Genomic DNA, 27,519 nt, shown 5'->3' on the forward strand with positions numbered 1-27,519 from the left:
ATCAAAGAAAGACATATTTTAAGTGTTGCTCAGCTCTGTGCACCAAAGCAACACACTATGTGTCAGGGTTCCAACCAATGCCCTAATTAAATCATGAGCCTCAAGCCAAGCTTCAAAAGAAATCCAGTTATTTATTAGAGAGTCATGTCGACAAGGACCAAATGAACCCAACTCTGACTTCACTTCATTTGCACCTTGGCTCTGACCCTGTTTCCCCCTCCCCCCCAAGGTGTGTCATCAGTCACATTCCCCAACAAAGCAATTTCGCGGATTGTAGAAGTCACTTCCTCTGGCCGGTGTGGATCTCCATGGAGATGGTCTTGACGTTTGCTGACTGGAATGTGCTTTGTTTTGACTAAAGGGCCAGTTCCATGCTGCAGCTGCAACGTTCGATTCCCCATCCCCCTGCCTATGGCAACTCGAGAGCAGGTCAAGAATGCTTTGCAAGTTGACACTATGTTTATGTCATGGGTTAGCCTGAATAAGCAGATATTCAGGCAAGAGAAACAAAATGCACTAGTATAGAATAGGTGGTACCACGTTCAACAGCAGTAAGCATGAGGGGGATCTAGCAGTCCTAGTGGACAATCATTTAAGTATGAGCCAGCAGTGTGCTGCAGCTGCCCAAAAAACTAATGCAGCCCCGGCCTACATCAACAGAGGGATTAAATATCAAGCTCAGATGAAGTGTTAGTACTACTTTATACTGCACTAGTAAGGCCACAATTGTGTACAATACAAAAAAGATGTTACGACTTTAGAAAGAGTGCAGAGAAGAACAACAAATATGATTAATGGACTGGGGGCTAAAACCAGTGGTTGCTACCCATTCACCCTGGATCGGGCAAACCGGTAGCAGTGGTGGTGGGAGGCTCCGCCCACCCACTCGGACGTTTCTGCGCATGCGCGCACATACCCACAAGGGAACCGGTAGCGACAGGATTTGAAACCCACTACTGGCTAAAACATATGAGCTGGATATGTCTAATCTAATGACAAAAAGGAGTAGGAGTGACATGATAGCATCTTCCAATATCTCAGAGGCTGTCACAGAGGGGAGGGGGCCAACCTAGTCTCCAAACACCTGAGGGTGCAGAACAAAAAGTAACAGATGGAAATTTATCAAAGAGAGATACAATGTAGAGTTAAGGAGAAATTTCCTGTCAGTGAGAACAATTAATCAGTGGAACAGCTTACCCCAAGAATTTGTGGGTGCTCCATCAGTGGAGATTTTAAAGAGATTGGACAGCCATTTGTCTGAAATCTTATAGTAATGGTGTGTCCTGCCTGAGCAGGGGGTTGGACTAGATGACCTTCAAGTCGTCCCATCCAACTCTGTTTATTCTGTTATTGTTATTCTAGAAGTCTGTGAATGACATATACGGCCTGCTGAGAACCATCATTTGAATCATCATTGGAACACTAGCAATCCTAAACAATCACACTGCTTTTCTCTGCCTCATCCTGGTGCATGTGTATGTATGGAGAGAGAATATGTATGAAAGAATGGATTATTATTTGCACTCACACATCTTAGATTAATTAAAATCTGGCAATCCACCAATTGGTGAATAGAGGTGGAAATTGCTACATGCGAGTTAAAATATTTAAGTAAATAATTATATCAATATTTCATTAAATTGAATTTTCTTCCCCTACCCACTTTACTTATTTATATGGCCCTGACATATTGTAGTATGGTCTCTGCATGCCATTCAAAAGCTGGTGCCCAATAGAAATTGTGCACCCTGTGTCTATGGCATCTTTTCCACCCTCCAAGTATACTGGGATGCAACTTGCAAAACTCCGAACCAACATATGTGCAACTCTATTGACAAAAACATCCCTGACACATTATCAATCTAATTACAACAGCCAGGATTTTAGATAGTGATTTTTCAAACATTTGTTCCTTTTCCTGTCATTCATCCATTTCCTATTTCCAAGTATTTGTTTCATGAAAAAACTGAATTTGATTTTATGATGGTCATTGTGTCACTGCTAATCCCAAATGAGAAATAAAATATAGTAATCCCACATTCAATCAGCAAGATAATTATTTTAAATAGTCCTATGGAGACTTAAAAGGTTGTAATTTACAGCACAGAGGAATGTAATTTAAAATGTTTTAGCTTTTATCAAAAGTGAAAAAGAAAGAATATCAAATGGCATCATTGAATAGGGTTCTGTCCACATCAGAGATACACACGAATGGTGAGAAACTATTTCCTTTGATGTCAATAACTGGCAGAAGATTCACATAACTTCCACTATCAGTTATCCAAGCCCACAGAGGGATCACTTTGTGGGATCGGAATCCTGACACCAGTGTCATTCTGTCACTTAACTCTCCACTTCCTCTGCCATCCAGGGCAAGAGAGGCAGGGAGATAGACTCATCCACCTTCTCCCCACCATTACTGTAGACATAGGGTGGGATGTGGAAATGAATATTCTATCAACTCTCAAGTGATAGGAACCATTTACCCCTCTTCTCTCCCTGTTGCTTCTCTTGCCCACTTTGGCAAGAGAGAGAGGGAAAGCAAGTCTTTTCCATACCAGTTCTACCAACTTAGTGGCTGCTGAAGAGATGCTCCCCATCATCACTGCTGCTTCTCTTCCAAAAAGAGAAGGGAACTGGAAGGACCTCAGGTTTGGCTGGAACTCCATGAGAAGCTGCTCATGGCTTCCTTGCTGAGCTGCTGGCTGCAGGGACCACCCCCATGGCTTGAGTGTGCAGTGCAGTGCCCTGGATGCATTCCTCTATGCTATGTTATATAATATTGATCTATGTGTTTGAGAGTTAATACCCACATGAGGGCATTCAATCAATATTATGGAATGTTTAAACTTTCATCAACAGAAATTTGACAAATAGTATTAAGTTCCATGAAAGAATAAAAGCTCATTCAGGCCCAAGAGACCAAAGAAACTATCAACTATTGCTGATAGTATAGGAAAAAGAAAATGGAGTCAGGGTGCCAGGCAAGATAGTTGATTACTGGTTGATATGCTGAATGATAAGAGATACTAGCGAGGAAAAAAAAACTTTTTAAGTCTCTCAAAAGTTCTTTCATTATTTTTAACATTAGCTGATTAATATCATACACTGGGTCATTTGCTTTATCCTTTTCCCTTTAATTATCTATGTACACGATCATATACAATCCTTATTATATAAAATAATTTACTGTAACTATGTCTTTAGTTTGTTAACTTTTGGGAAGATATGTGCATCTGTGTAAAAGTTTAAAAAGGTGAGGACATCTCCTTAGTTCCAGAAACTCTTTTCAATAGCAGAAGCACCTCTACTCTCCCAGCTCAGATATCAAGTTTTAACATAAAATGAGGTTTGAGTTTGCTTATTAATCATTCTTTAATGAAGCCTGAACTTCAACATTTAATGTTTTGAGAGGTTTGTTCTAAATTCAGCACAATTATAGCATTTCTTTGTTTTTACTACATTTGGAACTTCTATTTTTCCTAGTTTTGTTTGAGTTATTTCACTAATTCTAGTGAAGATTGTTTTCTTGTTCAGTACTATAATTATATTATACTATGCAGTGTACATTATAATCCTATGTTTTCTTTCTTGAAAATAAGTTATGCTTATTTTTCAGTAAGCATATTCAACAGAGCCTATTCTTCAGTAAGTCCATTATTTCAGCCTTAGATTGCAATCTTGCGCATTTTTCTAATAATCCTATTATATTCAGTGCAACTTTCTTGTGAATTGTCATGAAGATTGCCCAATTAGTATTTTATTTGCAAATTTTGAATTCTACTATTTTTTTTTATAAAAAGAGTTTTATTTCCATTTTTTCAACAACCTATTCAATATACAGTCTTTTATTCAACATTAATCATCTTTAAAAATAATCCACAGAGATGGACGCGGCATCTCGTTCTGTATAAACAGAAGCACCCTGGGTAAGGCGCTTCATCAGGCTGGAGTGGGGCTCTCATCCTTCGGTCCCCTGGTTTAATTCCAGGGGCTCCCAGGGAGCTCTACCCAAACCTGACCACTCTTCTCTCCCCCTTCTCCTGGGGGAAGAATTTTCAAACCGTCTGACAGCCAATTTGCGCTGTCAGAGATGGTTTGACAAAACCCAGGCCAGACGATCCCAAAGGGATGTCCACGAAGTCTGCGTTGCCACCAGAAGTCGAATTCTACTATTTTCAGTTATACAATCAGATTGACACTTTAAGATATTTAGGGATGCTTGTCTTTTACAAAATAAACAATATGGTATTTTCATAAATTTCAGTTTAATTATTATTATGCTTGTGCCCAACAGCAAGTACAGTAACTACAATGAAGTTAATGTAAAAACAGTAAATTCAGACCCACAAATTAAACAACGTTATTAGTTTTCATCCACAACCATCATTGAAATATAGTCCTTGTAACGAACAGTATTTGTTTCTGGATCTACTGCTGCTGAAAGCATTTCTTCCATTTCTTCCTGTGTAAAAGGTTCACCTGCAGCCAAAAAACAACAAAAAACAACTTTAGAAGGTTTACTATATAAACCTTCTAAATTATTGGCATTTTAGGGTTTTCAAACTATTTCAAAAGCAGTAAACATAAATCTGAATTTTAAGAAAAAAACTTCGTTACTGAGAATTCTATACTGACACTACCCATTAATTAAATTCAAATTTAAAATGTTTAGCATGTAACATATGAATGATTATGAAAAAATTCCAGCCAGTAATATTAGATGTTTTAGAATGTCTGCAAAAGCATTCTATTAAAATTCTTTCATTGAAAATTGTCTACAAAATACTAGCTATATCATAATACGTTGTAACATATTCTCGCTTCTGTTTTCTTTTGCTAAATTGTTAATCATTATTTACCCAAAATGCTAATTTCCACCCCAACATAATCTATTTTTAAAGTTTCAGTGGCATTTCAGATTTGCTGAAAGTTCAGTAATGGATAAAAATTGCTTTGTTTTGATTAATTTGACAAAGGTGGCAATGAGGAAACACTGTAAAAGAGTTGATGAGATCCTCTGAAGAGAAGGAAAGAAATCTAAGGGACAGTCAGGTCTTGAACTGGGGCTGTCTAGCTGACAAGTTCAGTGTCTTTAACTGAACGCACTGGCTGAGCCATTGCGCTCTCTTTATCAGGAGACAGAAGACAAAGAATTGGACAAGTTGAGATCTGAAAATCAAAGTTGAATGATTATGGGCATAAACTAGTGGTGGATCTTGGATGGCATTTAGAAAATCTACGCATTGACAAAATTCATCTGTCAAGTACAAATGGCCACACTGCTTAAATGTGGACATGTACTACACCAATACATTATGACATTCTAGATACTTGGGAGGAACTTGATGAAAATGAAGGCCAACACCAACTAAAGAACTGGCAGCTGTGATTTCACATTTTTATGTATATAATATTTTTTCCTTTTTCTTTTTTATAGATTATATTATGTTCTTGTAATTATTCCCCTAAACTCAATGATTTTATAGAACTTGAAATGATAGACATTTATGGCTTTCTTTTTATATATTAATACTTTTTTTTTTTTTTGGTAAAGCACTGAATATTTAGTGCTTACTGAATATTCAGTTTACTGAATATTTCAGTTTACAATATTCAGCTTACTGAATATGCCTCTGGATTGACAATTGGAAGGCATTAGCACCAGTGGTGGGGTTCTACCGGTTTGCACAAACTGGTAGTGGCAGCAGTGGGAGAATCCGTTCGGACGTCATCACGGACGCTCTGCGCACGATCTCACAGTTCCAAACCAATAGGAACCCACTACTGATTAGCACTATTTTATAGGTTGGAGTTTATTCTTCAGATAGGGATGGGCATACTTTTTTGTGACCAGGAGCAATATACATTTGTACAATTCCAGGTACTTCCACAAGATTGTGGGTAGTATCATATTCAACCTCCAGGTTGCCTTTTTTCCATTCTAAGGTCTATGGCTGCTAAGCATATCTTCATACAGGTAGTTCTCATCTTACAACTGGTGCAGAGATGGGTTTCAGAAGGTACTGACGGGTTCTGGAGAACTGGTAGCATAAATTTTGAGTAGTTCGGAGAACCAGTAGTAAAAATTCTGACTGGCCCTGCCCCCATCTATTCTCTGCCTCCCAAGTCCCAGCTGATTGGGAGGAAATGGGGATTTTGCAGTAACCTTCCCCTGTCACGCCCACCAAACCACACCCACCAAGCCATGCCACACCCACCAAGCCACACCCACAGAACCAGTAGTAAAAATTTTTGAAACCCACCACTGGACTGGTGGCTTAGCAAGAGTTTGAAGTTCCAAACCACCTAAAAGGGGAGATTTATGACCTGGTTCAAGGTTCCAACAGGCCCCCTTCAGGGTTATATGATCAAACTTCAGGCGCTCAGCAACACAGCTGCAGTTACAGCCGTTGGCAGCAACTGTGTTTTACAACAGTTTTGCTGAAAATGGCACTTCCTGTTTTCAGCAAAACTGTGCCTGTGGCAAACCTTTGGTTTGCTTAATGACTGCAGATTTGCTTAACAACTATGGTGGCAGTTGTTAAGCAAACTTTCCATAAAAACAACTGCCAGAAAAAATGTCATACAATTTGTTTTGAAGTCATTATGACATATAACTGTGATGGGGAGGCTCCATTACAGTTGTATGTTGAGGACTACCTGTATTCTGTGTCACACAGATACACTCAAATTCACATGCAGAGTAGAACTATTTTTTTCCTAAGCAAATAAAATTAGTTTTAGTAAATATTTTACCTTCTTCAGTCATATACTTTACCAAATCATCTTTAGTTAGATGTCCAGATTTATTCTGATCCAAAACCTATAACATGCAACACTGAATGTAAATTTTATTCTTATTAACTTGAAGTTTAAGAAATTTTCCTATATATGGATTGATACAAACCTCAAAAGCACGTAAAAGAACATCTTCTGGAATTGGACGGTATCTGAAATAATACAGTTAATAAAATAGTTAATTGATAATCTGTGTAGCTAAGATTTGACTGCTACTTTGAAACAGGCTTCCAACTCTTTATACCATAAATTTTAAAGCTTAAAACTTTAAAAAAACTGGCAAATTTGTTTGTGGAATCAATTTTTGATTTCTATCCTGCTGCAATCTAGATCAGTTCTTGACTGTTTATCTAATTGTTAATTTATGTGAGATTTACCTGAGCAAAGTAAAATATTCATCATAAAAAAAGAATAAGTTTTAATTTTAAAATTAAAACTAAATAATCCAAATAATCCACAAAAACAATTTCAATAAATGCCTACTTTAGAAAATAAATACTGTGACTCATATGGTAATCTGATAAGATATTTCTAGAAAAATGAGGAAACTATTTGCCATATCTAATACAGCTCTGCAATAGATGATAAATGATCTCCTGAGGTTATTGAAGTATAACTCTCAGTATCTGCGTTACTGAGAATATTGGGTGGTATTGCTGTTAATGGTTTAGCAATATTTGGAGGATCACAGATTTCTCTCCTGACTGAAGGGATTGCCATGTATTTTGAACAAAGCTACAGCCAACTTAACATAGTACTGACACCGTAATAAATCCAAACTCATTTCATGGTTGCCAAAAATATTTTAAATTTATTTTATCACTGAGAAGTTTATCCAGTTTTTTAAATTGGATTTGTATAAAATAAAAAACTGTCATATATGTACAATCAAGTTTCACAAACTGAAATACCTCTTTCTTTTTGTTACCTTCTTTCCATTAACACTCTAGTCATCATAGGAAGAAATTTTTCCAAACGAATAAACCCAGTTGGTTCTTCTTCTTCTACCTAATTTTTAAAAGAAGCATATCATAAATGATGATAATTTATTGGAAAATGAACCAGAAACTAATCTGAAATTACACCATCTGAAATTAGACTGTAATATATGAAATAGAAAAAATAACAACCTTGTTCTGTAAAGGAATGCTAAGAATCATCCATTAACTAATATTGAGGAGAGTGATACCTTCCATGTAACCTTGCAGAAAAAAAAGATTTGCCAAATCAGACCTCATCCTTCTATTTCCTCACCAAACAATTAAACATGACCGTGTTCTTCTCATCCACAGATTCAATATGCAAAATGTTACACGTATGCAAATAACATACATTTCTAGCTACACAGACATGATCGTGACATGATGAGTTTTGTTCCATATAGCATCAACCTTGTGAACTCTCAAGTTTCCTCTTTCCACTATTTATTCAAAATGGACAGTGATATCTATCTATCTATCTATCTATCTATCTATCTATCTATCTATCTATCTATCTATCTATCTATCTATCTATCTATCTATCTATCTATCTGCACCATACATATACAAATTATGTATATGTGTCAGGGGTGAAATGCTCCCGGTTCGGACCGGATTGGCCAAAGCGATGGTGGCAGGTGGTTCAGAAAACCGGTAGCAAAAATCCCTGCCTCTCCCCGCCCATGTCCACCCAATCGCCCGGTCACCCGCTTGCCCGCATGCTGCTTCTTTCTAGCTCGCTTGCTTTTCCCACCCGAATGGTAGGAATAGGTTGTAAAAAATGCTTTTAAAAGGTTAAAAAAGGCTTTGATGATCACAGCTGAGCAGCGCAATCGTCAGAGCCTTTTTTTTTTAACTTTTAAAAGCATTTTTTACAACCTATTCGGCTGAATAGGTTGTAAAAAATGCTTTTAAAAGTAAAAAAAAAGATCGCATGCCACAGCTGATCACACACACACACACACACACACACACACATGTGCGCTGTTCTACTTACCCCATGACTCTTTTTCGCGTGCACTGCACGCGCGCACCTCGCATTTGGTGTGTGGTGTGCACTGTGCATGCACGCATGCAGTGTGTTTGGCACACAGCGCGCGTGCGCAGCCAACAAACCGGTAGTAAACCAGTTCAGATTTCACCACTGATATGTGTATACATATATGTGTGTATACATGTATGTATGTATGTATGGTGCGGTATATATGTATGCACATAGCATGTGTGCATGTGTGTTACATATGTATTTGGGTAGATATACACTTTTTCTTGAGAGCAGGCAACAGAATTTCATTTTTAATGTGGGCCAGTGTGCTCACAGTAAAAAAATGATAATTAAACAAAGTTATCTGTTATCTATCTTATCAGTGCAGCAGGAAGGCTGGTTTATGAAAGCTTAAGTCAGCTGTTGCACTATCAGGAGTAGCAGAAAAGCCTGAGGTTGTCATTAGAGCTCTAAACTAAATGTATCTGTATATTTACAGATTTGCAACCTCCATCAAAAAAGTTACCCCTACGCTTCATTCTCTCTCTGTATCACTTCTGCTGTTCTACTGCAGAACCACTGCACAAAAGGCACACTACATTTCATTTCCCCCAGCTCTACATTCATTCTTGGCCTCTCCCTTTAAAAACAAAAGCTGCATTTTTAAAAAAAAGGTTGTGAATGGAAATTTAAATACAGAGATTTGCTTTGTTGCCATGCAATGAGATAATGGATAAAGTAAAGGTTAAGTCTCATATGGTCTCATAAGGACTTATGATTTGGGAGCGTGATAAGCAATTTGCAAATCAGCAGTAACGATGGCCAATTAAAGGTGGGGAAGAATGAAAAGAATGTTTTCTAGATTGGTTGAAAGAATGTAAAATATCATTCTTTCTTTTATCTAGTATATTTAGTTTCTTGGTCTGAAAGGACTGAGAGATAGAAAAGTAGCCAAACAGCAAAGCTAGCATCTCCAGATTAGAAATGAGCAGTTTTTTTAAAAAAATAGGGTTTTAGGATCTTCTAGTTATCTACTTTATTATTACAGCCATACATGGATAAGAGAAAGAATGTTGTAAGAGTACATTTATGCAACATTGTCCTCTAGTGGTAAAATTATTTTTATACAAAATATTTCTCCATTAAAACAAAGCAAAACATAAACAAAAATACTATGATTTTTAGAGTAACATTTATTAATAAAGTGCTATATAGGTAGTCCTCGACTTACAACCACAATTGAGCCCAAAATTTAGGTTGCCAAGTAAGAAATTTGTTAAGTGAGTGTTGCCTCATTTTATAACTTTTCTTGCCACAATTAAGTGAATCACCACAGTTGTTAAATTAGTAACACCGTTATTAAGTGAATCTGGCTTCCCCATTGATTGGTTGGTCAGAAGGTCACAAAAGGTGATCATATGATCTTGAGACACAGCAAAGGTCATAAATATGAACCAGTTACCAAGCATCTGAATTTGATCACATGATCTTGGGGATGCTGCAAAGGTCATAACTGTGAAAAAAATGTCACATGTCACATTTTTCAGTGTCATTATTAATTTTTAATGGTCACTGAATGAACTTTTGTAAGACAAGGACTGTATACGGGGACAAATAATGTTGCAATAATTGTATCTGACACATTTATATGTAGTTTTGCTTACTGATTGCCTCATTTAGCAACCATTTGAATTTATGATGGTATAAAAAAAAGAGCTTTGCAATCACTCGTCACATTTAGGACCGTTGTAGGAACCGCTGGTTACATGACTGCCATTTGCACATTTCCCAATCTGCTTGTGACAGAGTTAATAGAGAATTCTGAAGTAAAATCATAGGTCATGATTGTGTGATGTTACACTTAATGACCTTAGTTTTGCTTAATGATTGAATAGGAAATGACGTAAGTCTATCACAGTCACAAGATTTTCCATTTAACAAATGTGGTGCTTAGCAATGGAGTTGTTGGTCCCAATTATGGTTGCTAAGTGAGGACTACCTATCTCACAGACTCTGAAAATCTTAGAAAGAGATTCTTATTCTTATTCATAAACATTTGAATACAGTGTATTGTCAGGGTATATCATTTACAAAATAAAAACAAAGAAAAGAGTAAAAAATATTAACACATATACTGGTAACAATGGTAATGTAACAGAATAGTTTTGGCTAAATTTCTTTTTATATTACCTTATTTATAATTCTGTTAAATACATTAGCATATTTATAGTTATAAGCTATCTTTATATTTAATTCATACATAGCAATAATCTTTCTTCATCTAATTTCTACATCTTACCTCTAACCACTCATAAAATCTATTCCATATCAAATAATATTCTGTGTCTTCTTTGTCTTTTATTTTTAAAGTCAGTCTGTCCATCTCAGCACAATCTAACATTTTCCAAATTACACCCTCATCTGGTGGAGTATTCTCATTTTTCCAGTATTTTGCAAATACAATCCTTGCTGCTGTCAATACATGCAAAACTAAATATGTAGTCCATTTATCATAACCCTCTGCCTTATACCCAACAAAAATACTTCTGGTTTCAGGTCTATACGTTGCTTAATCATCTTTTCCAACCAGGTATATATTTTTTTCCACTATTTTCTTGCTTTCATATAAGTCCACTACTACTACATAATAAGTTCCTGGGGTCTGATTGCATTTCCAGCATTTAACAGACAGATTACTAAACATTTTTGCCAGTCTTGCCCATGGTGCCACCATAAAACATTTTATAAAGATTTTCCTTATATGCCATAGCCATTGTCAGTTTATAGTTCCTATCCCAAAGTTTTTGCCATTTATCTAATTCTATAGTGTAGTCAAAAAAATTTGTCCATACAATCATTGTTTCTTTGACTTGTTTCCCTTCCATTTTATAGCTCAATAAATAATGATATATTTTTTAAATCAGTTTTTCATCTGTCTCTAATAAGATATTATCAAGTGTTGTTGGTTCTTTCTAAAGACCCCATGTTTTTACATCTTTCTCGTATCTTGATTGTATCTGCAAATACGGCCACCAAGCTACTTAGAAGGAGATTCAAGGGAGGTGGTGTTCTTGTCCATCCTTTCAGATCATAAAACAAGAAGATTGAAAAAGAAGATACTATTCTGAAAATCAATATTTAGTATGCAAACAGGAAATATCTACTTTCTGAAACCATGAAATATGTTATGTAGATGATGGACTACTGAAATATAAATCAACCATGCATGATTGGATTATGTCTCACAAGGTATGGTAAAAGATGTTTGGTGAAAGCATGGAGAATTTGACTGGGAAGGCTTTAAGTGGAATCCTTCAGGGACAGGAACAAATCTCCTGTAGTATAGATCTCAGATTTAAAACTTGTACAATTCAGAAAGTGAGTGTGTTGAAAGAGGTCTATTAAAAAAAACACCTTGGAAAAAAAATCCCTTTTCACAAAGTATATGGTCTTCAGAAACTATAAGTTTATGCTCAGAGTAAGAAAAGTAAACAAGCTGAATTCTAATTGCTAGTACAGAGAAGTAAATACAGTATGATCTAATAGATATAATGGAGACCTGGATGGAAAGTTTACCAGATCTGGAATACAACAATTGAAGAATACAGCTTGCTTGAAAGAAACAGAAGCCATATTGTAGAGGAGAAACAGTTGCATTGTACATTAAAAATATCAATTCCTGCAGAGATATTAAAATAAATGAACACGGCAATGCTTTAAAGCGTCTTGAGTTTTAGAAACAAAAAGCAATCCAAACAAAAGATATGGAAGAAGCTTTCCAAAACCAAATTCCAAATGTTTCAAAGAGACATGAAATCATAGGAGACTTTTATACCATCTGTTGGGAGACAGACTTTGTAATGAATGATTTTTCCATCATATTTCTGACTTGTCTTGCAGACATCTTTCTGTTTTAGAGGATGGAAGAGGGTATAAAAGAAGCTATCTTAACTTGATACTAACCAATAATGAAAATTCAAGCACTATAATAAAATAGGGTGGCCTACATCTGTTTACCTTCACCCTTCAGGCTTAGTACTACACTAGCAGTCCCTCTATTCTATATGAATTTAATATAATTTTAGCCTCTAGCTATTATTACAAAATAAGCAAGATATTTCATTTGTTCAGTGAAATTTCTTAATATTGCATTTCTAATCCTTACTGATTTAAGAAAAGAGATCAGATTTACTTTCAACATCTTTAAGTAATAAAACTTTAAAATTATGTAATACTACCTCTGCAAGCATATCATGGAGATCCGCCTCATTGGGACAACAGCCTAATGACCTAATGATAGTGCCGACCTCTCTGAAAAAGGAGAACATCTGTTATTTATTTATTTATTTATTTACTTATTATTCATACTTTTATACCGCCCTATCTCCCTAGGGACTCAGGGCGGTTTACAGGCATATAAAAAACACATATATATACAAAGTAAAACATTAATTAAAAAACTTATTACACAGGCCAAATATTTAAAATAGAGATATAACTAATAAAACCCCATTTAAAACCAGATTTAAAATTGAAGCATATAAAATTTAAAATTTAAAATTCTAGTCCAGTCCTGCATTGCATTACTTATATTAAATATATAAGTAATGCAAATCTCTAATTCTGATTTATTTTATTCAATTGCCTCCCCATCAAGTATGCTTAGTTCATAAGTTCATAACCACTGAAGCAATAGAGGGAGTATAGTTTATATTTAATAAATATAGTTTATGTTTAATATATAAATATATAAATTTATATATAAATATTTATCTTTATATTTATTTATATTCACTTTAACGAAGTAGGTTGGTTTATAGATTTAGTAAAATATATAATAATTGCATTGTTTTTCAGATATACCAGTACTAACAAAAAAGTGTCAATTATTCTTTCTGCCTCCAAATACAGTTAATTCACAGGACCTGAGCAAAAGAACATGATGGCTCTTTAAGGGCTTATATATATACATGCAGCAGACTGACACCCACTACGAAGATGTAGCACGACCACGAAGCCAAACAGCAGCAGTGCAGCTCACCAGCTCAAATCCCCCTGCAGCACAGATTAGACTGAGCACAACCAAGCCCCCACCAACACAGGACACACCCCCAGCCAATCAGAGCACAGAAAAACCCCCATCCAATCAGAGCACAGCCAAGCTCCCACCCAATCAGTTCAAACCCCCACTAGCAGTTAAAAGGAAGAAACAGCTGCGATCACATTGCTCCCAGAAGCACGAGCTGAAGCCTGAAGATGACGAATGAGACTTGTCGAAGCGTCGCCAAGACACTTCCAATTTTACACGGAGAAACCGAACAACCAAAGACCTATATATATATATATATATATATATATATAGGTCTTTGGTTGTTCGGGTTTTCTCCCGTAAAATTGGAAGTGTCTTGGCGACGCTTCGACGAAGTCTCATTCGTCATCTTCAGGCTTCAGCTTCGTGCTTCTGGGAGCAATGTGTGATCGCAGCTGTTTCTTCCTTTAACTGCTAGTGGGGTTTGAACTGATTGGGTGGGAGCTTGGCTGTGCTCTGATTGGATGGGGTTTTCTGTGCTCTGATTGGCTGGGGTGTGTCCTGTGTTGGTGGGGGCTTGGTTGTGCTCAGTCTAGTCTGTGCTGCAGGGGATTTGAGCTGGTGAGCTGCATAGCTGTTGTTTGGCTTTGTGGTCGCTACATCTTCATAGTGGGTGTCAGTCTGCTGCATGAATGGATTGGAGGGGTTTGAAATGGCTAATGTTGCAGCTGCGGTCTGGCTTCTGGTCCTTGGTCGTGCTTCATGATCAGTGTGGGTTTGGGTCTGCTTTCTGGGTGGATGTGCGGTGGTGACATCCTGTGTGGACCTTGTGAGTGTGGGTCTGGTGTCATTCCTCGTGTTAGGGACTCGTTTGTCAATAAGGGCGGGTTTCAAATGGCTGGTAGGCAGGAGGTGTCATCTCGTTTGTTCATGCTGTGTGGGCGTTTTTCTATCTCAATGGCTTCTCTGATTATTCTGTTGTTAAAGTGTTCAGTTTTGGCGATAGTTCTGGTCTTTTTAAAGTCAATATCATGTCCTGTGACTTTAAAGTGTTGGACCAGGGAAGAAGTTGGTTCCTCCTTTGAATGAGTTCTTGTGTTCTTCAATCGTGCACTTATTCTTCTGTTGGTTTGTCCAATGTATGTGGTGGGGCAGGCGGTGCATGGGATTTCATATACTCCTTGATTTTCTAACTCAATTTTGTCTTTGGGGTTTCTTAGGATGGTGGATATTTTTCTGTTTGTGCAGAATGCTGTCTTGATGTTGTGTTTGTGGAGGATCTTGCTGATTCTGTCTGTGGTGCCTTTTATATATGGGAGGAGGGCTGTGCCGTTTTCTTGTTCTCTGTCTTGGATTTTAGTGGGGGGTTCTTTTTGGATTAGCTTGGTAATCTTATTTCTTTGGAATCCATTGGATGTTAGTACGTTAGTGAGAGTGTCTAGTTCGGGTTTTAGGTGTTGTTCATCAGCTAAGCATTTTGTTCTGGAGATGAGTGTCTTGGCTACGGAGTTGATCTGTGCTGGGTGGTGGTGTGAGAGTGCGTGCAGATAGCGGTTTGTGTGTGTTTTCTTCTGGTAGATGGTGTGTCCTAGGGAGCCATTGGGTTTTCTGTAGACTAAGACATCCAGGAAGGGAAGTTGGTTATTAACTTCTGTTTCCATGGTGAACTGTATTTTGGGGTGTAGGCTATTGAGGTGTGTGAGGAAGTTGTCAAGTTTTTCTTTCCCGTGTGGCCAGATTATGAAGGTATCGTCTACATATCTGAGCCAGAGTTTGGGTTTGTGATCAGATTTTTCTAGAGCTTGGGTTTCAAAGTGTTCCATGTAGAGATTGGCAATGACAGGTGAGAGGGGTGATCCCATGGGTGCTCCTTCTACTTGTTTGTATTTTTGTCCATTATAGATGAAGTATGTGTTGGATAGGCAGTGGTTGGTCAAAACGCCCACACAGCATGAACAAACGAGATGACACCTCCCGCCTACCAGCCATTTGGAAACCCGCCCTTATTGACAAACGAGTCCCTAACAGGAGGAATGACACCAGACCCACACTCACAAGGTCCACACAGGATGTCACCACCGCACATCCACCCAGAAAGCAGACCCAAACCCACACTGATCATAAAGCACGACCAAGGACCAGAAGCCAGACCGCAGCTGCAACATTAGCCATTTCAAACCCCTCCAATCCATTCATGCAGCAGACTGACACCCACTATGAAGATGTAGCACGACCACAAAGCCAAACAACAGCTATGCAGCTCACCAGCTCAAATCCCCCTGCAGCACAGACTAGACTGAGCACAACCAAGCCCCCACCAACACAGGACACACCCCCAGCCAATCAGAGCACAGAAAAACCCCCATCCAATCAGAGCACAGCCAAGCTCCCACCCAATCAGTTCAAACCCCCACTAGCAGTTAAAAGGAAGAAACAGCTGCGATCACACATTGCTCCCAGAAGCACGAAGCTGAAGCCTGAAGATGACGAATGAGACTTCGTCGAACGCCAAGACACTTCCAATTTTACACGGAGAAAACCCGAACAACCAAAGACCTATATACAAACACCGTGAAAACCTCAGAAAATATATATATATATATATATATATATATATATATATATATATATATATATATATATATATATATATATATATAGGTCTTTGGGGTTTCTTAGGATGGTGGATATTTTTCTGTTTGTGCAGAATGCTGTCTTGATGTTGTGTTTGTGGAGGATCTTGCTGATTCTGTCTGTGGTGCCTTTTATATATGGGAGGAGGGCTGTGCCGTTTTCTTGTTCTCTGTCTTGGATTTTAGTGGGGGGTTCTTTTGGATTAGCTTGGTAATCTTATTTCTTTGGAATCCATTGGATGTTAGTACGTTAGTGAGAGTGTCTAGTTCGGGTTTTAGGTGTTGTTCATCAGCTAAGCATTTTGTTCTGGAGATGAGTGTCTTGGCTACGGAGTTGATGTGTGTGGTGGGGCAGGCGGTGCATGGGATTTCATATACTCCTTGATTTTCTAACTCAATTTTGTCTTTGGGGTTTCTTAGGATGGTGGATATTTTTCTGTTTGTGCAGAATGCTGTCTTGATGTTGTGTTTGTGGAGGATCTTGCTGATTCTGTCTGTGGTGCCTTTTATATATGGGAGGAGGGCTGTGCCGTTTTCTTGTTCTCTGTCTTGGATTTTAGTGGGGGGTTCTTTTTGGATTAGCTTGGTAATCTTATTTCTTTGGAATCCATTGGATGTTAGTACGTTAGTGAGAGTGTCTAGTTCGGGTTTTAGGTGTTGTTCATCAGCTAAGCATTTTGTTCTGGAGATGAGTGTCTTGGCTACGGAGTTGATCTGTGCTGGGTGGTGGTGTGAGAGTGCGTGCAGATAGCGGTTTGTGTGTGTTTTCTTCTGGTAGATGGTGTGTCCTAGGGAGCCATTGGGTTTTCTGTGCTCTGATTGGATGGGGGTGTGTCCTGTGTTGGTGGGGGCTTGGTTGTGCTCAGTCTAATCTGTGCTGCAGGGGGATTTGAGCTGGTGAGCTGCACTGCTGCTGTTTGGCTTCGTGGTCGTGCTACATCTTCGTAGTGGGTGTCAGTCTGCTGCATGTATGGATTGGAGGGGTTTGAAGTGGCTAATGTTGCAGCTGCGGTCTGGCTTCTGGTTGCACGACCACGAAGCCAAACAGCAGCAGTGCAGCTCACCAGCTCAAATCCCCCTGCAGCACAGATTAGACTGAGCACAACCAAGCCCCCACCAACACAGGACACACCCCCAGCCAATCAGAGCACAGAAAAACCCCCATCCAATCAGAGCACAGCCAAGCTCCCACCCAATCAGTTCAAACCCCCACTAGCAGTTAAAAGGAAGAAACAGCTGCGATCACACATTGCTCCCAGAAGCACGGAGCTGAAGCCTGAAGATGACGAATGAGACTTCGTCGAAACGTCGCCAAGACACTTCCAATTTTACACGGGAGAAAACCCGAACAACCAAAGACCTATATACAAACACCCGTGAAAACCTCAGAAAACATATATATATATATATATATATATATATATATATATATATATATATATATATATAAAATAGTGAAAGCATGAATTAATGATATATAATAGTGAAAGCATGAATTAATGGAATAGTTTCATTAATTCATGCTTTCAAACAGGAACTGAATGTCTACTTAATTGAAATATAGTTCTGCAGGATTGAATTTAAATTCCTGTCATGACAAATTATGAGAATGTCCTAAAGTTATTCACTTTCTAAATGTATTTACACTAACTGGCCTACTCTAGTTTTATCTCATCATTGTGAAAGTATGTATATCTGGAGAATCATGTATGTATATCTGGAGAGGACTTTTAGCAAAGTAGAGCTTTCCAATCAGAGATAGGACCAGCTTAAAAGACTGCACATTAAGAGATTGTGCAGTCCTGAGTAGGAGGGGGGAGGGGAGAAGAGGGTCAGAGTAGCCACACCCTATAATTTTTGAAGGATATATCTAGTAGGTTAGAAGGTTACAGCTTTAGTTTGGTAAGATTCTGTCCGTTATTTGTAAGTAAATAAAGAACTTGACTTGGCTGGATTTCATTGTGTCATTTAGAATAGAATAGAATAGAATTTTTTTATTGGCCAAATGTGATTGGACACACAAGGAATTTGTTTTGGTGCATATGCTCTCACTGTACATAAAAGAAAAGATACCTTCATCAAGGTACAACACTTACAACACTTAATAATAGTCATAGGGTTGGGCTATTTAGGCTTGGGCCTGACAATCACCTACCCCAAATTTAGATTCCTACAGAATAACTCAATCTTGGTATTTATGGTTGCAGTAGGCTAGCCTTCCCCTACCTTGGTACCTCCAGACATGTAAATTTCAACTCAGAATTCTCAGTAATGATCACCTCAGAGAATTCTTTGAGTAAAATCCATGCATCCAGGGACACCAGGTTGGGGAAGGCAGGATTAAGCTGCTATCATCTTTCCTGTTGAATGGAAAGTCACTCATTTTCCAGGAGATATGAGTCTAAAAATAGTGGCCCAAATATATAGTAAATCACAAACAAAAGAATGTATGTATGTATGTATCTATCTATATATATGTATATGTATATAATGTGTGTGTGTGTATTTAAAATACAAAAGAAAAAAGGTAGAGTCAAAAATTGCTTTCAAAAATACAAACAGTCCAGCACTAAAACGATTAACTTACTTTCTTTAATAAACCCCAGCAAAATATCCAGCTGAGCAATAAGCTATGCCACAATAAATAGTGGTTAAGAAAGAAAAAGGCAAAGGGGTTATAAGAAACCAACTGTAGGAAGAAAAGCTCAACAGAAATCTGGTAACTATAGTAAGCAAACTAAACTAGAAATTGTCCTCTGTTAATCTTTGTCAAACCCAAAATTTCACACTTTAGGCTTTTCCCTCATAACAAAGAGAACAGAACTTCCCTCCCTTCTCCATTTGCCTTTTATATGGTAAATACAGATGTTTCCCAATCTCTGATGTGTACATAACATTAACTTCTTCCCTTATGCATTCAGTCAAACCATTCTGATCTCAGATTCCTGATTTCTGGGAAGTTTTCATTCTGCAACACAGACAACCAACCACATTGGGGCTAATTTAATTAATCTAAAACCAATCAAAATGTTTCACATTTCTCTTTAAAATAATTTTCTTTATTAACCCACACTGCTTTATAATTAGGGCTATTAATTCTTAACAGATGAAATTTTCCAAACCTGACATCCACAGTTTTATTACATTCATGGTCAAACACTTCAAAGGCTTCGGTGATCTTCTTTTGGATTTCTGCTACTGCAGATTCTATAAAGCAAGAAATTAAAAATCAATCACAGTATTGTCAAAATTAGTAGTAAAGTGTTCATTAGAAGCAGCATAGCAAACATTTTGAGTTTTCCAAAGTTAGCTTGGTTGTTAGGCATAAAATAGCTGGATAAATAAGTGGGAAATAATCAATTGTTTTCATTCTGTTTTCTCTGTCAGTCTGACAATAACTGTACCAATTTTCTCTTTTTTATCAATTCTGGATGTGAATGCCAACCACTTTATAATGCCTTGGTAAGGCCACACTTGGAATACTGCATCCAGTTTTGGTCGCCATGATGTAAAAAAGATGTGGAGACTCTAGAAAGAGTGCAGAGAACAGCAACAAAGATGATTAGGGGACTGTAGGCTAAAACATATGAAGAACAGTTGCAGGAACTGGGTATGTCTAGTTTAATGAAAAGAAGAACCAGGGGAGATATGATAGCAATGTTCTAATATTTCAGGGGCTACCACAAAGAAGAGGGAGTCAAGCTATTCTCCAAAGCACCTGAGGGCAGGACATGAAGCAATGGGTGGAAACTAATCAAGGAAAGAAGCAACCTAGAACTAAGGAGAAATTTCCTGACAGATAGAACAATTGATCAGTGGAACAACTTGCCTCCAGAAATTGTGAATGCTCCAACACTGGAAGTTTTTAAGAAGAGATTGGATACCCATTTGTCTGAAGTGGTGTAGAGTTTCCTGCCTAGGCAGGGGGCTGGACTAGAAGACCTCCAAGGCCCCTTCCAACTCTGTTATTCTTTTATCCCTCAATCTTGGTGTGCTAGGGTTAAATATGACATTGCATTAATAATATGCTGAATGCAGTAAAAGCACCCTTTGATGGAAATAGAGGATGTACCAGAATAAACTGAATGCTCTGAGAATAATTTGGCATTATGCAAGGAGTAAGATAATGTGTGATGTCTTTCTGATTGTTTAGGATGTTAATGGATAAAGGAACAGTTGTAGTGATGCTAAAGGTATATGGATTGGGAATGTAAGTAAGTATGCACATACTCTTGAAGGCTGATAATCATTGTTGGCTGAGTACCTAAATTCCAAAAGAAGAGAACATGGGTTACTAAGGGTTGAACTATGGAGCCCAGATGCTCTCTGAGCTTGGTTGTTTGTTTGCAGACATTTCATTACCCAGCTAGGTAACATCACCAGTATGTGTAAATAGGGGTTTGTTCCCTGTTTATATACAATAGCTTGCTCTGCCAGTGTTGCTGGGTGCATAGTTTTCTCCTTGGTAGTTTCTTGATTAGGACATTGTTTTCTGCTTGATTGTTTACCTGGTGTTGATCCCTGCTTATCAGGCTGTTAGCTGCTGGAGAGGATGTGTTCTGGTGTTTTTATTTCCTTCTTAGCATTTATGTTGTCTCTTTTTTGCCATACTATTTTTAACTTATTTGTGATGTTCTACAAAAAGTTGTTTACCATAAAAAGGAAAAGATTGACATGCCTATGTGAATGTGTTTTTGCATACACAATGTTTTAAATTACTGCAAGTTCAAGTCCCACCAGGCCCAAGGTTGACTCAGCCTTCCATCCTTTATAAGGTAGGTAAAATGAGGACCCAGATTGTTGGGGGCAATAAAAGTTGACTTTGTATATAATATACAAAATTAAGACTATTGCTTAACACAATGTAAGCCGCCCTGAATCTTCGGAGAAGAGCGGGATATAAATTCAAATTAAAAAAAATTAAACTGCTGGCACAGAGATTCCTAAAATATATTTACAGTAGTGAGCCCCACCACGACTATACTCTATATTGTGTATTTCAGGATGAAATGGGTAATCTATCTGATATTTATAATATACTGGATGGATAGAGATTTGATCCACATTTACACTAAACCCAGGTAGATCAATTGGACAAGTAAATTGTGACCAAATCTATTTTATTTCACTGAGTTTAGAACCAATGTAGTAGATTGTTTTCCTCAATGAAACTAACTATTGTAGGATCACTAAAAACAGGTAAAATTTCTAGATACAGCCCATTGTATCTTAAAGCAGTTTATCAAGGAACTTCCTAGAGCAGAAGTATTGGATTAAAATGATAAGCTACTGCTTACTTTACAGAACCAATTGGAAACCGTGACTATAATATTAAATGAAAGTATGTGTGATGTCTCCCTGATTGCTTAGGATGTTTATGGATAAAGGAACAGTTACAGAGGACAATGCAATTGCTAATCCGACAAAGTCATATTTGCTATAATTAGTGGACACGTTAAAAAGTGTATATATGTGTGTATACCTACACATCAGTGGTGAAATCCAAATTTTTTTACTACTGGTTCTGTGGGTGGGCATGGTGGGTGGGCATGGTGGGGCTTGGTAGGTGTGACTTGGTAGGCATGGCAGGGGAAGGATACTGCAAAATCTACATTCCCACCCCACTCCAGGGAAGGATACTGCAAAATCCCCATTCCCACCCTACTCCTGGAGGAAGGATATTGCAAAATCTCCATTCCCACCGGACTCTGGGGCCAGCCAGAGGTGGTATTTGCCAGTTCTCTGACCTGTTCAAAATTTTCGCTACCGATTCTCCAGAACCTGTCAGAACCTGCTGGATTTCACCCTTGCCACACACCTACATAAATATGAATAAATGTGTATACACATGGGGATCAAATCTCTCTAGAATATCTGGGGTTTATTCAAAACCACTATTGAATACATATGAATATTGAATATGAACAAATGTAGGGTGAATCAGGAGGGGATAAGTTTACACCAGCATTGTGAACAGTGAGATTTTCTATACAACAGCAAGCAGTTCTACAATATTTTTGTTCCCTAATTCTTCACAAGCAAATAGAAGCCTGACTTGTGATTATCTTTATTTTTCTGCTGATTTTGAAATATTGAGAATACTATCAATCAATTAGTGATGCCACCAGTTGACCAATAGGTGAATGCAAGGAACCTTATTCTGTCATTGTTTTATACTGTTGATCCTAACTAAAGTAACAAAAATCCTCTTATCTACATCAAAAAGAAATAAATAGTAATCTAGTTCAGACCTGACAGCATTTGCCACTTATGAGTAGATTGCCTATCAACACAGAGGAATAATGAAATATGGGATTCATTTATATAGAAGGTAGGTTGTTTTTTTTTAAAAGATTGTCATATAAATGTACTGGAAATATATACATATTTGAATATTTGCATTAGACAAGTATATATAATTGTATATATGTTTTCTGAGGTTTTCGCGGGTGTATGTTAGTGAGAGTGTGTAGTTCGGTTTTTAGGTGTTGTTCGTCAGCTAAGTATTTTGTTCTGGAGATAATCTGTGCTGGGTAGTGGTGTGAGAGTGCGTGCAGAAAGCGGTTTGTGTGTGTTTTCTTCTGGTAGATGGTGTGTCCTAGGGAGCAATTGGATTTCCTGTTCCATGTTATAATCTCTTTATTATAATGACATATTATGTTTTTGTTCCTTTGTTGCATTTCTTCACTTTTTTGTTAAAGCATTTTTATGTGTTCCTTTTTGTCTTCTTTTTGTCAACATATCTATTTCCATCATTATTATTATTGTGTTTTACTCTTTTATCCTTCCTTTCATTAATAATTAGAAAACAATTTTTTAAAAGTATTAGGAACAATGCAGTTAGTTTTAAGGTTAGGGAAGAATAATAGCTTCCTGAGTCTAGAAGACCAGGAGAGGCAAGAGTTCCTGGCAATGGGATAATAATAGATAGCTCTAAATGTTTGCAAACCCAGTGAGTAAAAGAGAAAACACAGCTTTCATATACTTTCAAAGAGACAAGCACCAAATCAACTCATATTGTGAGAGCATTCTATTACTAAAAAGGGTTTTTTTAGATTTCTAAAACCTGCTAAAAACAAATGTGATGCAAGAACAGATTTCTGAATAACATAACAGAACAAAATTAAACTGACAATAAACCCATAAGGAGGAGGAAATCTGCCAGGAAGTAATTGAATAAGAAAATTAAAGAACATAACAAAGAGGATCTCAACATCTCAAGAAAAGGACATATTATTAGTATACTAGTATGAGGTTATCTAGAATAAAACATGCAAGGGCATGCATTATCTTTTTGGGACAAGGATATTACAGGTAGTCCTTAAGTCACAACTATTTGTTTAGTGACAGTTTGAAATTACAACAGCACTGAAAAAAGTGACTGTCAGTTTTGAAAGGCAATTTTATTTTTTGCTTCTTAACTGCCACATATTTTAGCTGGGGAAGTTGGGAGGGGGTTGTTGTTCGAGCGGTAGAAAGTTAGTCATAACAACATTCCATATTCAAGGACTTTTGCCTGCGTCTGATGTAGACTGCCTGAAGATTGTATCCAACTGAGTGTGAAGAGTTGATTGGACAGTGTGATGAACTTGTGGGTGTGGGGCAGGGCTGTGAACTGTCAACTGGGTGTGGAAAACCTGGAAGCTTTCAGTTTCGGGTTTTCCCAGCTGTGCCAACATGACATCTCTAATAAATTGGAACTCTGAGGAACCTCAAGCCTCAGAGCTTTATTTCGTTGGGGGTGTTCCTTGGAACCCTGACAGACTTAAGGCTGGCTTTTACACTTACAACCATTGTAACATCCCCATAATCCCATGATTAAAATTCAGGTGCTTGGGAACTGGTGTGTATTTATAACAGTCACATTGTCCTGGGGTTATGCGATCATTATTTATAACCTTCTCAGCTAGTTTCAGACAAGCAAAGTCAGTGGAAGCCAGAGTCACTTAACAACTGTGGCAAAAACATCATAAAATGGGGCACAACTCACTTAACAACTATCTTGCTTAGCAACAGAAATTTTGAACTCAATTGTGGTCATAAATTGTAGACTGCCTATAGTTTATACATTACCAGAATATTAGAAACGTATTTTGATTTTAGCAAACAATATGATAGTGTCCTATCATATTTTTCTACACAAGATATATAATGTTCCCTAGATACTATTCTAACGAAAATAGTAAAGTCTTATCTGTATCAGGAGTGTGATGTGGCTGTTTATAAAGATACAATATTAGGCTATTGTAACAGGAACATAGTATCCAGTGTGTATACAGGTAATCCTCGACTTATGACCACAATTGAGCCCAAAATTTCTGTTGTTAAGTGAGACATTTGTTAAGTGAGTTTTGCCCCATTTTAGGATCTTTCTTGCTACAGTTGTTAAGTGAATCCCTATAGCTGATAGATTAGCAATTTAGTTAAGTGAATCGGGCTTCCCCGTTGAGTTTGCTTGTAAAAAGTTACAAAAGATAATCAAATGACCTTAGGATACAACAATGGTCATAAGTATGAATCAGTTGCCCAGCATCTGAATTTTGATGACACGATCTTGGGGAATGCTATAAAGGTTGTAACTGTGAAAAACGGTCATATTGTTAAGTCACTTTTTTCAGTGCCATTGTAACTTTAAGCGATCCTAAATAAACTGTTGTATGTTAAGGACTACCTGTACTTACATTATTATGTTCAACATAGAAAATCATGTCTCTGAAAATCATATCTTATTTATACTTCATTTTAGTAAGGACATTGTTAAACTGGAGATCATCCACATGAAAATGACAAAAGTGATGAAGACTCAAGATACTGTATTGTTTTATGAGGGATAGAATAAAGAGCTATAATTACAATTTTAAAATGATTCTCAGCATTTAATTTCTTTCATTATCATTTATCTTTCTATTAATAGTGCCCAGTAAGAAAACAGGATATTCTTTGCATAAATTGATAAGTTGTGGAAGTTCTCTGAATGGTCTAGTACAGTCACAATATTTTTTCCTCAAGACTATTTTTTTTCTTTTTGATACATATAAAGTATACAGATACAGAGTTATCCTGTTCATTTAAACAAATGTCTTGCTATTGCTTATGTATTGCTATTCCTTATAATGAATATTCAGGATGGGTATGACGTCATTGGCCAGTGACAAACATTTGAAAAAAGTCTTTAAGATCTATAAATTTTCTAAAAAGTTCAACAAAACTAGACATTGTAAACACATTCCTATCCTATAATTTGCAAATACCATGCTCAACATTTTAAAGACATGCTTGGATTTGTATACTTAAATGTTGCATTTGTGAATAAATCTGTTAAATCTTTCTTTTCTGATACATTTCAAATTTTATCACTTTCTTTATCCAATTTGTTTGGATTTGGGAGAAAAAATACACCTGCTGTATTTATCTCGGTTGCCCTAAGAATGTTAAAATACTGCCTATGTTTGCAAAATAAGCCTACCCATTATTCACATAAACATGGTTCACTAAAATATTACATTTTGTTGTTTTCATGACATACTGAAGCATAAAATATCTACAGTCTACATTTTATACTAAAATATAGTTACTCTCGTTTGACTCAATATAAACCAGGGGTCTCCAACCTTGGCAACTTTAAGCCTGGAGGACTTCAACTCCCAGAATACTTTGCTGGTTGGGGAATAGCTTTGCTGGCTGGGGAAATCTGGGAGTTGAAGTCCACCAGGCTTAAAGTTGCCAAGGTTGGAGACCCCTGATATAAACTACAGGACACAGTCACAATAATAAGACCAACTTTTGGTTCTTTAAAGATGAGTGATTGTGAATCACACATGATTTTTAATAAGTCTAGGTACCAAATTTTTAGGGGGGGGGGTTAATGTCATATTTTACGTATCCATCTTAGGCTGAATTAATGAAGTAGTTGTTCTGGACTACCTTAAGGGCAGCACTCCCAGTTCTCAAAGTAAGCGGCAAACCAAATTATCCAACTTCAATGAATGCTTTAAAATAGGAACGAAGCCTGTATTAAGTTGGAAAAGGCACGCGTTGCTAGATTTCTCTGTTATCGTTGATAACAAAAAGGCGCTTTGAAACTCAGAATTTTATCTCTAGCCCCGCAAGGGATGGAGCAGCATGGCTACGTTTTGTCCTGAGGATTCGTGTGAGGAAAGACGGGAAAGAAAACCGGCCCTGTACTAGGAGATTGAGGAAAGTCCTACTGAACATAAACAAACTTGAAGATGAGGCGGTAGGCCAGGAAAAAGATGTAACTTAACTCTCCTACAATTAAAAAAAAAAAGCCTTTTTAAAAAAAGGTGTAGGAGATGGCCTGCTGGAGGTACAAATTAGAGAGGAAATGGTGGAGCGGCTCTCTAATCCCCCGTCCTTACCCGCAGCGGTTCCTTCACGCTCCTCCGTCGCCATGGCGGTCTCTTAGCGGTCGCCATGGAGACGTTCGACACGGGCCGGGTCCCAGCTAGAGCTTCTCTCGCCTTTCCCGGTCGCCGTCCAGAGGCGACGCCATTCCTGCCTCCCTCCGGACCTTCAAATGGAGGCGCAGTTTCATTGCAGGTAAAGTGTCCCGAGCGCTGCTGGTTTTTTTGCCAGCAACGAACTTGTTCCCAGTCTGCTGAACGTGCTTTTTTTAAAAGTGCCCTTCAGAAATGTGTGGCTTGGTTTTTAACATAATGCACAAGTTCCCTCCTGTTTGTAATGATTACTCATGTTGCCGAAAGAAGAGGCCATCTATCACCCAAGTCTGCCTCAAAGCCATACAAAGCATTTCAATTTGGAAATTAGGCATCTTCTTATAAAGAGCAGAGAGTGTGAAGTACTTACTAAAAACAGGGACTTGCTGAACCTTGATTTGGTAACGTGCACATACGTTCCTCTGGAGAATTTTTTACGGATTTAATTCTTTTTAAAATCGTGAATTTTTAAAAGAATGAACTCTTCCAAGATAAATCTGTCTTCTGTTTTGTCATGCAAAATTGTTTAATCTAGAGTTTGGGGTAAGTTTTGGTGTGCCAAACCATTACTTCAGTAGTGGGTTTCAAATTTTTTTGCTACCGGTTCTGTGGGTGTAGCTTGGTGGGCGTGGGA

General features: G+C 37.5%; 1 protein-coding gene across 1 annotated transcript; it reads right to left on the reverse strand.

Moving 5' to 3' along the window:
• Positions 1 to 3,968: 3,968 nt before the first annotated feature.
• On the reverse strand, positions 3,969 to 27,158 carry EFCAB2 (EF-hand calcium binding domain 2). Its single transcript, XM_058165325.1, has 7 exons — positions 26,808 to 27,158; positions 19,551 to 19,635; positions 13,005 to 13,077; positions 7,730 to 7,809; positions 6,911 to 6,953; positions 6,760 to 6,826; positions 3,969 to 4,482 (listed from the first exon to the last, which is right to left on the reverse strand). Exons 1-7 carry the CDS (start codon positions 26,839 to 26,841, stop codon positions 4,367 to 4,369), a joined length of 498 nt encoding a protein of 165 aa, XP_058021308.1. The 5' UTR covers positions 26,842 to 27,158; the 3' UTR covers positions 3,969 to 4,366.
• Positions 27,159 to 27,519: the final 361 nt, after the last annotated feature.

The sequence above is a fragment of the Ahaetulla prasina genome, chromosome 1, assembly GCF_028640845.1.
Source record: "Ahaetulla prasina isolate Xishuangbanna chromosome 1, ASM2864084v1, whole genome shotgun sequence".
Lineage (NCBI taxonomy): Eukaryota > Metazoa > Chordata > Lepidosauria > Squamata > Colubridae > Ahaetulla > Ahaetulla prasina.

Coding starts and splice junctions, on each gene's coding strand:
- EFCAB2 (XM_058165325.1), bottom strand. CDS start 26,841: ATGGCGACGGAGGAGCGTGAAGGAACCGCTGCGG. Junction 7,810..13,004: donor TCCATGATATGCTTGCAGAG/GTAGTATTACAT, acceptor TTTAAAAATTAG/GTAGAAGAAGAAGAACCAAC. Junction 6,954..7,729: donor AGAGTGTTAATGGAAAGAAG/GTAACAAAAAGA, acceptor GTATTATTTCAG/ATACCGTCCAATTCCAGAAG.